Source organism: Sceloporus undulatus, chromosome 1, assembly GCF_019175285.1.
Source record: "Sceloporus undulatus isolate JIND9_A2432 ecotype Alabama chromosome 1, SceUnd_v1.1, whole genome shotgun sequence".
Taxonomy (NCBI): domain Eukaryota; kingdom Metazoa; phylum Chordata; class Lepidosauria; order Squamata; family Phrynosomatidae; genus Sceloporus; species Sceloporus undulatus.
The window spans coordinates 85321423-85335342 of NC_056522.1; the positions used below are offsets into that span (position 1 = coordinate 85321423).

A 13920-nucleotide genomic window follows, 5' to 3' on the forward strand; every position below is an offset into this window, starting at 1 on the left:
TAATAATAATAATAATAATAATAATAATAATAATAATAATAATAATAATAATTTATATTTCCCGCCTCTCACTACAGATTGACTGCAAACACACATAGGTACCTTACAAACAAGAGGACACATTCTGTTACTTTTGGGATGCATTTCGCACCATCTTCCACTATTGGCTACAATGGCTACAACTAACAGAAGTTGCAATCCAACAACATCTGAAGAGTCACATGTGTAATTGGAAGTCAATTACTGTTTAATTTCTATGGCTACTCTTGTCTTGAATAGCTACTAATCCAGGCTGAAGTATTACAATCCTTTTCTTTTGATTATAATGATGAGAGGATGGCAAAGCAGGCCTCTGAATCCCCTTCCATCTAAGGCAACTTAGGAGAGCATGAACAAAAAAGAACATTTGGCCTACCACTTTTAGCAATGAAATGGAAAGCACTGTTGTCCCATGAAACAATTCTTCAGTCAGCAGCATTGGGCACGTCAATTTGTACCACATATACTCGGACTATAAGTCAACCTCAAGTCAAGGGCAGGTTCTGGAGACAAAATTAACCAACTTTATATGAACTTTGGATATGTCTAGGGTAAAACCTATTGGCATGTAACAAAGGATGTAAAGGTTGAAGCAAAGAAGGATGCCAAAGAATTTTTAAAATTTTGGCATGTATAACTGTGTGTGTTCACCCTAAAAGCTGGATGGATGAAGAGGGAACTACGGTAAATTGTGGCTGTGCAGTGTGTGTGTGTGTGTGTGTGTGTGGGAGCAACCAGACATGGATGGGGCTAGGAAAAAGTGTATGTGGCACAAAGGATGAAATGCCAAAGCAAATAAAACAGAGGCTACATAAGCAGTCATTATAGCCTTTAACTTTTCTCAGAAAAGGCAAAGGGTGCTCAACCTGAGGATAATGGAGCAAAGGACAGAATAGGGGAATTTCAACACAGAATAAGTAAAGAGATAGTACAGAAATATCTGGTTAATCTAAATGAATATAAGTCTCCAGGACCTGATGAACTACATCCAAGAGTATTAAAAGAACTGGCAAATGTAATATCAGATCCATTGGCAATAATCTTTGAGAACTCCTGGAGAACAGGAGAAGTCCCCGCAGACTGGAGGAGGGCAAACATTGTCCACATCTTCAAAAAGAGGAAAAAAGAGGATCCCAACAATTATCGTCCAGTTAGTCTGACATCAATACCAGGAAAGATTCTAGAGCAGATCATTAAACAGAGAATCTGTGAACATTTAGAAGGCAATTCCATAATCACAGAAAGTCAACATGGGTTTCAGAGAAACAAGTCATGCCAGACAAACCTTATCTCTTTCTTTGACAAAATTAACAGCCTGGTAGATGAAGGGAATGCTGTGGATATACTATATCTTGATTTCAGTAAGGCTTTGACAAAGTTCCCCATGACATTTTTCCAAACAAGCTTGCAAAATGTGGGTTAAACAAGGCAACTGTTACATGGAACTGTAATTGGTTGACTGTCCGAACCCAAAGAATGTTCAACAATGGCTCCTTTTCATCCTGGAGAAAAGTGACCAGTGGGGTCCCACAGGGCTCTGTCCTGGGCCCAGTGCTTTTCAACATCTTTATCAATGACTTGGATGACAGAACTGGGGGCATATTTATCAGATTTGCAGATGACACCAAATTAGGAGGAGTAGCAAATACCCCAGAGGACAGGATCAAAATTCAAAATCACCTGAATAGACTTCAATGCTGGGCCAAAGCTAACAAAATGAAATTCAACAGGGAGAAATGTAAGTTACTGCACTTAGGGTGGAAAAGTGAAATGCACAGATATAGGATGGGGGACACCTGGCTGAATAAAACTACGCGTGAAAGGGATCTGGGAGTCCAAGTAGACCACAAGTTGAACATGAGTCAACAGTGCGATGCGGCAGCTAAAATGGCCAATGCAATTTTAGGTTGCATCAATAAAAGTATAGTGTCTAGATCAAGGGAAGTAATAGTGCCACTGTATTCTGCTTTGGTCAGACCCCACCTGGAATATTGTGTCCAGTTCTGGGCACCACAATTCAAAAAGGATGTGGAGAAACTGGAACGTGTCCAGAGGAGGGCAACTAAGATGGTGATGGGTCTGGAAACTGTGCCCTATGAGGAACGCCTTAGAGAGCTGGATATGTTTAGTCTGGAGAAGAGAAAGTTAAGAGGTGATATTGATGAGGGAGAAAGCTTGTATTCTGCTGCTCCAGAGACTAGAACACAGAGCAATGGTTGCAAACTGAAGGAAAAGAGGTTCCACCTCAACATTAGGAGAAACGTCTTGATACTAAGGGGTGTTTGACCGGGGGAGGGGGGGGCAGGTAAGCATGGGTGGTCTAGTCTGGAAAGGCCTGCTGGAAGAGATCCGTCTTAATAGCCTTCCTAAAGGTTTCCAAGGTGGTAATCTGACGGATCTCGTCCGACAGGCCGTTCCAGAGTCTGGGAGCAGCAGCTGAGAATGAACGCTGGGTCACTGCAAATGTGATAACTTTGTCTGATTTTAACCCAGAGAAGGTGACAAACATACACAAATGTCATATTTAGATGCTTCAAAGCCTGATTCCTTCTCAGTGCTCCTTTGTGGGGAAATGCCAAAGAGATACCACCACTGCCCATCCACTGCTTCTGACCTTTTCGAATGCCTGGGGAGAAAATTGCAGTGGTGACAGCCATATTGATTTTCCAGTTGGTGGAAAGAGGAATGTTCTTGGATATAGGTGATAGGGAGATTGACAGCAAGATTAAAATGCAAAAAGGGTATACCTAAAAGGCGTTTGTAGAGATCACAATTTTAATATCTTACAAATTGTAAATAGATATAGATTCTCTTTACAGATGATAACATGTGCCGGGGGGAGGAATTATGGATGATCTGACACCAGATCCCACAGGATATGATAGCACTGCAGCTTACAAAGGACAAATATATCTTCTTCAACACTTTCCACAATATCCCTCAATTAGTATTCCAACAGTTTAAATCAAGTTGTTTCTGATACAAAATGACCTCAGACACTTTTCTCTTTGACAGATGCTTATGACTTGTATCATGTATCAAAGGTTGTTGCACTAAAACCTGAGAGACCAATATTTTTCGTAAAACTTTAAATTATATTAAATTAGACCATGTTCCATATTCTAACTGTATTCTGTTTTAAAAACAAAAATGTATGCCCACATCTAAGTATGATATGATAAATTATTGTGCCTCTGCCTAGATTTCAAAAGCACTCAGACAATTCATTTGGGGAATTTCTTTCAACAGCTAGAGAAAATTCAGGTTAAAAAATAAGAAAACAAAACAAGACTACATTTTCATTCACATCACTCCCACTCAATGTCTAAGGAAAAACTTTGCCAAGATATGCATCACTTAACTGTTTAAATCTGTGATACTTTAGTACATGCAGTGAAATAAGTAGTTTATTTAAGGTATGTGACATTAAGGATTACATTTTCATTCCCAGGGATATACAAGCATTCATGCATATGCTAGCCAAAAGGGGTAACTCCTATAAGCATGACCCCCTGAAGACTCTAGCAAGAAATCCACCTCTAATTAGAAACATCTTTCCTTCAATTTTAGAAACTACGCAAAAAAGTCCAGCTGTCCTTTGCATACTACATTTGCTTCTGGTGAGAGATGCAGTCTGAAATGGCCTGTTACAGATTACCATCTCTTAAAAAGCAGAGTATTTTGCCTGTATTTGTTGTGAAAGGATCAGAATGCAAGTTCTCAAGGACATAAAACTCAAAGACATAGAAATTATAATCAGGAGTCCTGAGTAGACTGGCCAACACTGGGCTGGTCTACATGACTTAAATACTCCTTACTGTATTTGAATAGAATGTGATCTCACCATGTGCAATTCTGAAGAATTTGAGCTTTTTGTAGGAGAGGCAAAAGATGCCTCAAACCCTTAAAAGAGGATTCACATTTTTTAACCAATAGATCCACGAGTATCCACAAGCATGGGCATTATTGGATGTGTGGCCATCCACCCCCTTTGCATGAATTTGCATGGCTGTGCATTTTTGGTAGAGGGAGGGTAAATATATATGAATTTGCAAAGGAAAGTGAAGACAATTAAGTGTCTATGTGAACATGCAAAAAATTGCAGCAATTTGCATAATACACTTAAGTATAGACTAGACCATTCTTCTCCAATCCATTCACAAATTTTAAAAGAGATGTCACTGAGATAGATCCAATGCTGCACTTGAGGTAAAATTGGGAACCTCTTTCTCCACCTTCTACAGATTTCCGAAACCCTGAAAAGTTACATAAGATGGTTTTCTAGAGAGAGGCACCTTGTCTGTCACATTTCCATCGAAAGAACATTGCTGCATTCTGGTCATTGTCAAGGGTCAGGACTGCAGTAGTTCTCGAACTTGGGTAAATTATTGGGTTAAAATAATTTCATTCCATGCACATTTATTGCAATACAATGTTTTCTTCATTTCATTTTTAAACTGAAGGGAACAGCTGAGCATGTACCAAGATGGCTGAGTTAGACTGGTCAGTCATACTGATCATGCAGACTGTACATGAATAGATAACACATGTTAATTGTGCTCTTAATATCAGTTTCATTACTGAAGTGTACCAATTTTTTGGAATAAATGGTCTGCTATACATATATGAATTACTAACATATTAGACTTGACTCCCAAACAAATTAATATTGAATTTCTGCAGTACCATGGATTCTAAGCTGTTTAATAATGTGGACTGCTTTCAATCTTGGTTTGCTACCAATCTCTGTTTCCTCTCTGTGGAAAAACACATTTAGGTTTACTATAGCTGTTTATAATTACCCACGGAAACAATGGGAATTCCAATGTTATGGTCATCCTGCCATTTCACACTGGGAAAACAGTGATCCCTTGCAAAAGGAAGGTTAAAAATATATTCTGAATTTATCAGGGCATTTTGAAAGAAAACGTATATTCAAATCAGTACTCTGAACATGTGTAAAACTATGGTATCATTGCAGAGCAGCAAAGCACAAAATTTAATTCCAAAGATGACCTTTCCAAAAATAGCTGAGCTGGCCAAACTGAGTCCTTGGCAAGTATTTTTTGCACAGTTCATACAAGACAGTACTGTAATATATTTCAGTTTTGGATTTCAAATCCAAGCTCAGAAGAATATATTTTCTGGGGAAAAATCTAGGCAACAGGGCTGGCCTATAACATTTTGCTGTCTAACAAGAAACATCCATTCATTGTTGTATTGTATAATATCTGAAGCCAGACCTGGTATCTGATTCTACATACATCTCTCCATAAATCTGACAGCAGAAATTTTTACACAAACCATTTTCTGCCTTTTCATGGCTCCCTAGTAGTTTCTCCCTGTCTCACTTAGAGGCTGTGCAGACTGCCCCTAAGGGGCGGCCTGCAGCTGCCTCCAGTTGCACTGGATTGGGGCTGCAGCAACTGCACACCACAGCCCCGATCTTTTGTGACTCCTTTTTGCACCCTAGAAAGGGTGCAATAGCCAGGGCATGGTGGCTTTAAGGCACTCCTTTGGCGCCGAGTCATGTGGACACAGTGCCATAGGAGCACCATGATGATGTGCACCATGTGGAGCAGCACACGGCATCATGCCACCCTGAGGGCAGAATCAGCGCATGCGTCATGCCGCCCTGAGGGCAGAATTGGGGCATGCGTCATGTGGACACTATGCCCCTACTCTGCCCCCAGGCTAGCCTTTATGGTCGGTGTGCACAGCCTCTTAGCTAGCCCTGTGGGATAATATTAATATTTCTCTCTTTATAACTAACGTGGTCCAAAAAGTAACTTTTCTATCCTCTGCCTGGATGTACTAGAGGTATCAACAATCAGAGTAGGGAATGTAGCACAAACCAATTCTTTTGGTCTTACAGGAGTTGGCTTTTCGTATCAGATTGTGTTGTGGTGTGTCCCTAGATCACAGTATTTGCTGAGCTTGTGCCCAGAGAGTGTTTGGGATGTTGCAGTGTTATTCAGTTTAACAGAAGCACTAGCATTTGCTTCTTTCTCTCTCATTTAAATGAAGTGTTAAAATATGGCTAGATTTTGCATGAGATGCAGCACGGTATAGCAGTTTAATAAATAATAATAAATAAAAATTTTATTTCTATCCCGCTTTTTGCCAGGCAATCAAAGTGGCGTACAACAAGTTAAAATACATCAATATATACATAGTGCCCCCCTTAAAACAAGATTAAACAGTATAAGATTAAAAACTACATATTAAAAACCAACTAATCCAAATAATAATTATCATGGGCAGAGTTCAATAGATGGGAAATCTTATTCGTGGCCGAGTATTTTATTCTGGGAAGGCCTGTCGGAACAGATCCATCTTAGGCCTGTTACAGATTGCCAAAATAAAGCTGCTTCGGGTCTCTTTGGAGGTATGCTATTTAAATGATGCATGGGTCCTAAGAGTCCAGAGGTCACACCAAAACCACACTACATTCCGAAGTACTGGAGTGCAGCTTTGGTGCAGCTTCTGGATTCTTAGGATGCATGCATCATTTAAACAGCATACCTCCAAAGAGACCTGAAGCAGCTTTATTTTGGCAGTCTGTAACAGGCCTTAATGACTTTTTTAAAGCTCTCTAGATTGGTAATTTGATGAATCTCATCTGGCAGGCCATTCCATAAATTGGGAGCTGCTGCAGAAAATGTCCTCTGGGAGTTCGCCGTCAACCTGGTCTTTAAGGGCTGTAATAAATTCCTCCCAGAGGACCTGAGTGTACGGGGCAGATTATAGGGAAGCAGGTGATCCCTTAGATAGGTTGGGCCCAAGCCATGTAGGGCTTTAAAGGTGATAACCAACACCTTGTACTGTGCCCGGAAACTGATAGGCAGCCAGTGGAGTGACTTCAATATTGGTGTTATATGGTCACTCCTTGCTGTTCCTGTGACCAACCTGGCTGCCATATTCTGTACCAACTGGAGTTTCCGGACTAAGCACAAGGGTAGCCCCATGTAGAGCGCATTGCAAAAATCAAGTCTTGAGGTTACCAGCGCATGTACTACAGTTTCAAGGTCACCCTGTTCCAGGAAAGGGTGCAGCTGGCATATCAGCCGAAGCTGATAACAGGTGCTCTTGACCGTCGCATTCACCTGATTCCTCATCTGAAGCGACGGGTCAAGAAGCACCCCCAGACTGCGAACACAGTCCTTCGAGAAGAGAAGGCCCCTCTAGGACTGGAGGTTGCATCTAAATACCTGGTTTGGGGGCCCCTACCATAAGTACCTCCGTTTTATCTGGATTCAACTTGAGCTTGTTTTTCCTCATCCAGTCCATTACTGCCTGAAGACACTGGTTGAGGGGAGAGATGCCATCTGTCATTGTCGCTGATGACCAGGACATGAAGAACTATATTTGGGTGTCATCAGCATACTGATAACACCCAGCCCCATATCCACGGATTATTTCTCCCAGCGGCTTTATTTAAATAGTATCAGGGACAGGATGGCACCTTGAGGGACACCACAATTAGCTCTGTTTTTGAAGAGTGACTGTCCCCGAGCATCACTCTCTGGAACCTGCCCAAGAGGAAGGAGTGGAACCACTGCAATGCAGTGCCTCCAATTCCTAACTCTCTCAGGCATTCCAGGATGATATCATGGTCTACTGTATTGAATGCCGCTGAAAGGTCTAGCAGCACCAATAGGGTCACACTCCCTCTGTCGATGGCTAGACAAAGGTCATCAGTTAAAGCGACCATGGCAGTCTCCACCCCGTATGTGGTCCTGAAGCCTGCTTGAAATGGATCAAGAAAATTGGCTTCATCCAAAACCACTTGGAGCTGAAGAGCAACTGCCCTCTCTATCACCTTGCTAAAAAATGGCAGATGAGAAACAGGCTTATAATTTTTCATGTCCAGGGGGTTCCAGGGAGGGTTTTTTCAAGAGCGGTCTAACGATTGCTTCTTTCAAGGAGGATGGTATATGACTCTCCCCAAGGGAAGCATTGATGATATGTCTAAGAAGTGCTATCAGTGCCTCACCCACCTGGACAGGCAGCCATGATGGGGATCAAGAGGTCATGTTGTCTTTTTTACCTTTCCAAAGATCTTGTCCACGTCATCAGTACTCACTAGCTCAAACTGATCCAGTTTAATCTCATAAACAGGTTTACTGGACACCTCATTAGTTGATTTTGCTTCAACCTTGGCGTCCAAATGGGATCTTATTTGAGAGATTTTGTCTGCAAAGTAGTTGTTGAAAGCATCGCAGCAGGCCGTTGTTGGGTTAGGTAGAGGGTTCTGGGTAGATGGCATCACCGTCAGTTCCCTCACCACCCTAAACAGCTCTGCCGGACGAGACTTTGCAGACACAATACGAGCAGATGAGAAGGATCTCTTCGCTGCTTTAATTGTCTCTCCATAAGAAAAAAGGAATTTCCTATGGTGAGTTCTGTCAGATAAGAGACCAGATTTCCACCAATTGCGCTCTAGTCATTGTCCCATCCGCTTCATATTCTTCAGCTCACCGGTATACCAGGGCTTCTGATTTGAAGTGGGTCGGAAAGGACACTCAGGAGCAATTGTGTTGATGGCCTTAGTAAGATCAGTGTTCCACATATTCACCAAGGCTTCAACAGAATCACCAGCATTATCAACCATCAGATCCTCTAGAGCTTTCTGGAATCCGATCAGTTCCATTAGCTTTCGAGCGCAGACCATTCTAATGGGTCCTCCACCCCCGAGGGAGCAGACAGTGGCTCTTAGTTCTGCCCTGACCAGGAAATGATCCATCCATGACAATGTGGAGGTATTAACTACCTCCGCCCATGGATATTCCTGCTCCGTACTAAAGAACGCATCAAGAGTATGACCTGCACAATGTGTGGGCCTGATAACCAATTGGGAAAGGCCTCACCCCTAGCACGTGATGAGGGCATCAAAATGGCAGTGCCCTATACACATGGGCGCTGCTATTTTGACACGATGGACGCTTAGTGTCCACTCGTCACACCCCCATAAGGACATGACAAGTGTGCCATTGGCGCACTGTGATGTCCTTATGGCGCCGCAAGAAGAACCCACTTTTTAAGGGTTCTTTTTGCTGTGCAAGGGAGCTGCACGGTTTGTCTGCTGTGGCTCCCTAGCTCAGCAAAACAAGGCGCGGGCAAAAAAAGGGTGGTCTGTATCCTGTCTTATTTAGATAAGGTTTACAATTCAATTGTCTTCCTTTATGACTGAGAGAATATGACTTGCATCCTAGCCTCCCAGAATCCTAGTCCAACACTCAAACCACTGCACCATACTGGCTCTGACAAAATGAGATGATAAGATCATAGAGAAACAGTGATGTATTTAAGCACAAAATGAATGTACACAACCTCTACCTCCACCACCACAACAGCATATGAGCAGCACAACAACATATGAATTAATACATGATATGCTTTTAGAAAAGTGTGACTAAGGGGGAACATTCAAGCACTACATATATGTTGCATGCAATTGTGGGTAATAGAACCACAGCAGTGCCTCTGCCTCCAAAAAGAAGCTGTTTTGACAGAGACTGATATGGAGTAGTAGGGAAATACTGAGGTGGGTGAGGTGGTTAGTCATTACACTACTTCACTTTGCACTCATAGACACACATTTGGGAAGCTGCTAAGGGCAGGGAATAATATGGGGCAGAGAAAGGGTTAAGGCTATGCCAAGCTGCTTCCTCTAGCACAGATCAACATTTAACATTTGATGAAACTCAATAGAAAGATTAAAGAGAGAAATTCAACAAAGCTGTTCCAGGCAGCACACATCACTAACTGAAGAAGGGAAGAAAGACAAATAAGGAGGAAGCATGAGGAAACACATTGTGGACTGAAATCTGGAAACAATACCACTTAATAAATGCAAATGCAAATTGCACGTGTTATGTAAGAGAGTGTAATGAAAGAAAATACTTCTTACCCAGCAACCAACACATATTTTCCATCTGGCTGATCTTGCAACCGTTCCAGCAGGGACAAACGTACTTTGGCTTTGGTTTGGCCATAGATTTCAGTTTCATCTGTGAGCAACCCTATCTCCCTGGCAAGTACATCAATAACTTTTGGATTCTGTCCTCGGGAAATCTCAATATCGCTGCAAAAGAAAACAAACTGAGTCTAGAAAATCTCACAGTGGCCAAGTGTAAGAAGGCAAGCAACAGCAACCATCTTCCCCATCTCTGAAAGTACTATGTTCCTATAGGCAGATCATGATTCCCTCTTCAACTTCCAAATTATTGTGCATTCTTAGGTATTACTCAGTTATTCCTTGTTCAGTCTGTACAGAACTACAGAACAGCCAGAGATAATTAAAATAAGGCCTGTGTCATCAATAGATAAAGATGAATACAACAATCTAATTTTAAAGGAAAGACCACAGCTTAATAGTAGAGCATATGTTTTTCATGAAAAACTTCCTATCATGTGTGTGTGTTTGTGCTGACATGCACATGTGCATGCAAAAGAGAAAGGTTGCTGCCACACTGTAGAATTAATGCAGTTTGACACTACTTTAACTGTCATGGATCAATGCTACAGAGTCCTGGGACCTATAGTTTGTTGTGGCACCAGAGCTCTCTGATAGAGACAGCTAAATATCTCACAAAACTACAGATTCCAGAATTCCATAGCATTGAGCCACAGCAGTTAATGTGGTGTCAAACTGCATTAATTCTGCAGTGTGATGTAGTCAGACACACATGTATGTATATGTAAAAAAAAGAAATGTGGGAGGATATACCGAGTCACACCCAGTGCTTAATCTAACCTGTCATCAGTTAATTTTTTTCTACTATGGCAATCCTGATCATGCGTAGGCCTTGGGGAGGGGGGGACCTTTTGGACTACACCTCCCTGAATCTCCCAGCCACAATGGCCAGATATGTGTATGCAAGTAAAAGTTTATCATAACAGGCTAGGAAAAGTTAATAACAGCAGGGAAAGTCTGGTAGTAACTGATGCTGCAGAAGTGGCCAAGTGGGTAGAAATATCATGGATGAACACTAGTATAGTATGATAAATATTTTTTTTAATTAATGAGAGGTGAGGGTGGGGAAAATGTTGCAGATTAGGAGCATTTTATTACAGAATCTTTGGGGGATAAAACCACATAGATGTTACTACAAAATCTTTGGCAATGACTCTAATTAACACTCAGAGCTCACAGAGCGCCTAAAGCAGATGTTCACCGTTTCAATCTGTATGCTGTTTTCTCACCAGTTTTCAATGAATGACTCATTTGTTTCACTACAATACTGCATATTATTGAATAAGGATACTTTATATCTTCCATCTGGCCACCAGTGTTTCATTTCTGAATAAAACAGACAATTGTGAAGTTCCAATAGCCAAACAAACAGAAATCCTACCACATGTAAAATATTTACATATATTTTAATCTAACCTCATAATACAATATACATGTTGGCTTAATTTAAGTGCATTTTAAAGTGTTATGCTTTCTGTTTTGATACACAGGGGAATGCACTTATTGGACCTGTATAAATTTCAAGATAACTGCCCTCCTTCCTATAGCCATCTGGAAATGTACCGTATGTGCTTTTAGAAGCCTCTGACTCTAGAATGCAAATTGCCTGGAGAGAAGCCTTCCTTAATAGAACATTTTTGGTTTTAAATTATTTTATAATCTTTTAAAAATAAATTATGAAAACAAGACTTGACCATCTGCCTAGAGAAACTCTCAAACAGTCCCATATTAAGTTACAATGTCAGGGAAATAATCTTCTATCTCAGGAAAATACTATTGCCTCCAGCGTGGTTCATATACAGCTTTTCTGGAGGATCTCTCATGCTCCGACTATAGCTACAATGTGCTTCATGATGCAACCCCATGCATAGATAATTTGATGAACTTTTCACCTCAAAATAGACAGAAAAAGCCTGCACGAATCCAGATGACATGTTTTGTTAATGGCTTTACTTCTCTGCCTTTCACCAACAAAGGTGTCATGTCTGAAATGGTGCTCTTTATTCTCTCAAACCACCTGTCTATTGCCATTGGCATCACAATTCTAAAGTTGTTAAAGGTCAGACTTGATTGCTGAAAGGGAACTACATACCTAGCAAAAAGATTTAGTATCTAAGCCTATCCTAAAATGAAATTTTAAAAATGAATATTTCAACTTGCATCTTTTTGCTATCCTGGCTTCAGAGAAACAATTTTAAAAAAAGAATTAAAGGAATTACTGTATTGTGAGCCCTCAGTATACATCTACTGTGTTGTGAAGGGTGCCAGTGATTTATTCTCTTTCCCTGATCAACTAAAATCAGTATTCCTCTTATGATCCTTGCTCTGAGAAGTACCTGGGACTCTGAAACAGGAGAAGGAAACAGCTAGATCTGAAAGATTCTGCTGGACCCAGAATCAGCTCCTCAAAGCTGAACTAGAGCCTGTTAGCCAAGAGCCTGAACTATGGCGCATTACAGACCGCCTGAAAGCGGCAGTCTGCCGGCACCGCCGGTTGCTCCGTGAGGGAGCCGCAGCTTCCGTACCGCATGGCTCTCTCGTGGAGCAAAAAGAAGCCTGAAAATGGTGCTTCTTTTTGCGCCCCGGAAGTGGCACTGCAAGTGCCCAATGGCGCACTCGCGGCATCACTTCCACTGTGTGACATGCGGATGCTATGCATCTGCTACATCAAAATGGCGGCGCCTGTGTGGAACAGGCGCAGCCATTTTGTACGTACCCAGTATGTACTAGAGTTAGGGGCGTGCGTAAAGCACACCCTTTCCTAACCCTAGTACGTCCTGGGGACATACTTTACACCTGTCTGGAACGGGCCTAAGACACCCTGGGGCAGATTCCTCTGAAAATCCAGTCCTCAAATTTCTTCTTGCCTTTTCACCAGCACAGGCAACATGCAAGGAAGGAGTTAACAGAAGCAATGGTGTAAAAAGGCCAGAGAGCTAACTCCCCAACACTTTGATCTTCATAAAGGCAGCAAAGCCTATGAGTAGTAGAGTTGCAGATCTTCTTGGAGGAACCTGTCAGGTTTGAGATTTTTAAAGCCCTCCAACCTAATCTGGCCCTACCTCCTGCCTACTTAACTAAGCCACACCTGAGACATCTATTTTCATAAATTGTTCTGTGCTGGCCATAGACAATATAGGAGGAATTCCTACCAGTACCACCCTTGGAAGCCTAGCCATGCTTTAAAAAGTGTGGACCAAAATGTGTGGTGCTTAACTTTTGCTATGGACTTCTTCTCTTAAAAGCCTCTGCCAGCACAGCCAATGGTCAGGTAGTCTAAAAGATGAGCTCCAAACAACTGAAAGATTAACAGACACTGGCCTCAATGAACAAGTAAGCCTACTTGGATTTGCTTTGTATTATGTGACCTGACTGACATGAACTGGGTTAATGTTTTAAACTTTCTCCTGAAATAAACCTATAGGAAAACTACAATTCTTTTGTTCTACCTTTTTCTCCAAACTCACACACAAAACAAAAAATCTTTTGCAATCAGAAACTGTGGCAGCACCAACCAACAGAAAAATTCAGGCAGGGAGAAATAAACTTGTATCTCTAGCACCCACATGAATTCTCAACCCTTCCTTTAATTTTGGGGCCAACCTATGACTTGACTACGGCCAACTTGTGAACCCATCACTGAACAAACATTTCAGATTCAGTAGAGTGAAGCATGTAAACACCCTGAATCCCTTGGTAGGAGAGGGACATAAAAAAAAAATGGAAGGAATTAATAAAATAAATTTAAAAAAACAATGGACACTTAACATCTAAAAGGACTAGTTAATGCTTCTCTTTCTTTTAGTCAAAGGTGTTTATCACACGGAGGTTTTTGCAGCTCAGATCCGGGATGACTCCTGGCTCAGCTATGCGAATTCACATTATAATGTGAATGTTTTATC

At 41.5% G+C, this 13920-nt stretch overlaps 1 protein-coding gene across 4 annotated transcripts in view; it reads right to left on the reverse strand.

The window, feature by feature from the left end:
• The window catches only part of MTHFD1L (methylenetetrahydrofolate dehydrogenase (NADP+ dependent) 1 like), a 199051-nt gene that overhangs the window by 134493 nt on the left and 50638 nt on the right, over positions 1 to 13920 (reverse strand). For all 4 annotated transcript variants that reach the window (XM_042444996.1, XM_042444915.1, XM_042445168.1 and 1 more), the window contains one exon: positions 9953 to 10126. In XM_042444996.1, the coding sequence (XP_042300930.1) occupies positions 9953 to 10126 (174 nt within the window). The remainder of the gene's footprint in view (positions 1 to 9952; positions 10127 to 13920) is intronic.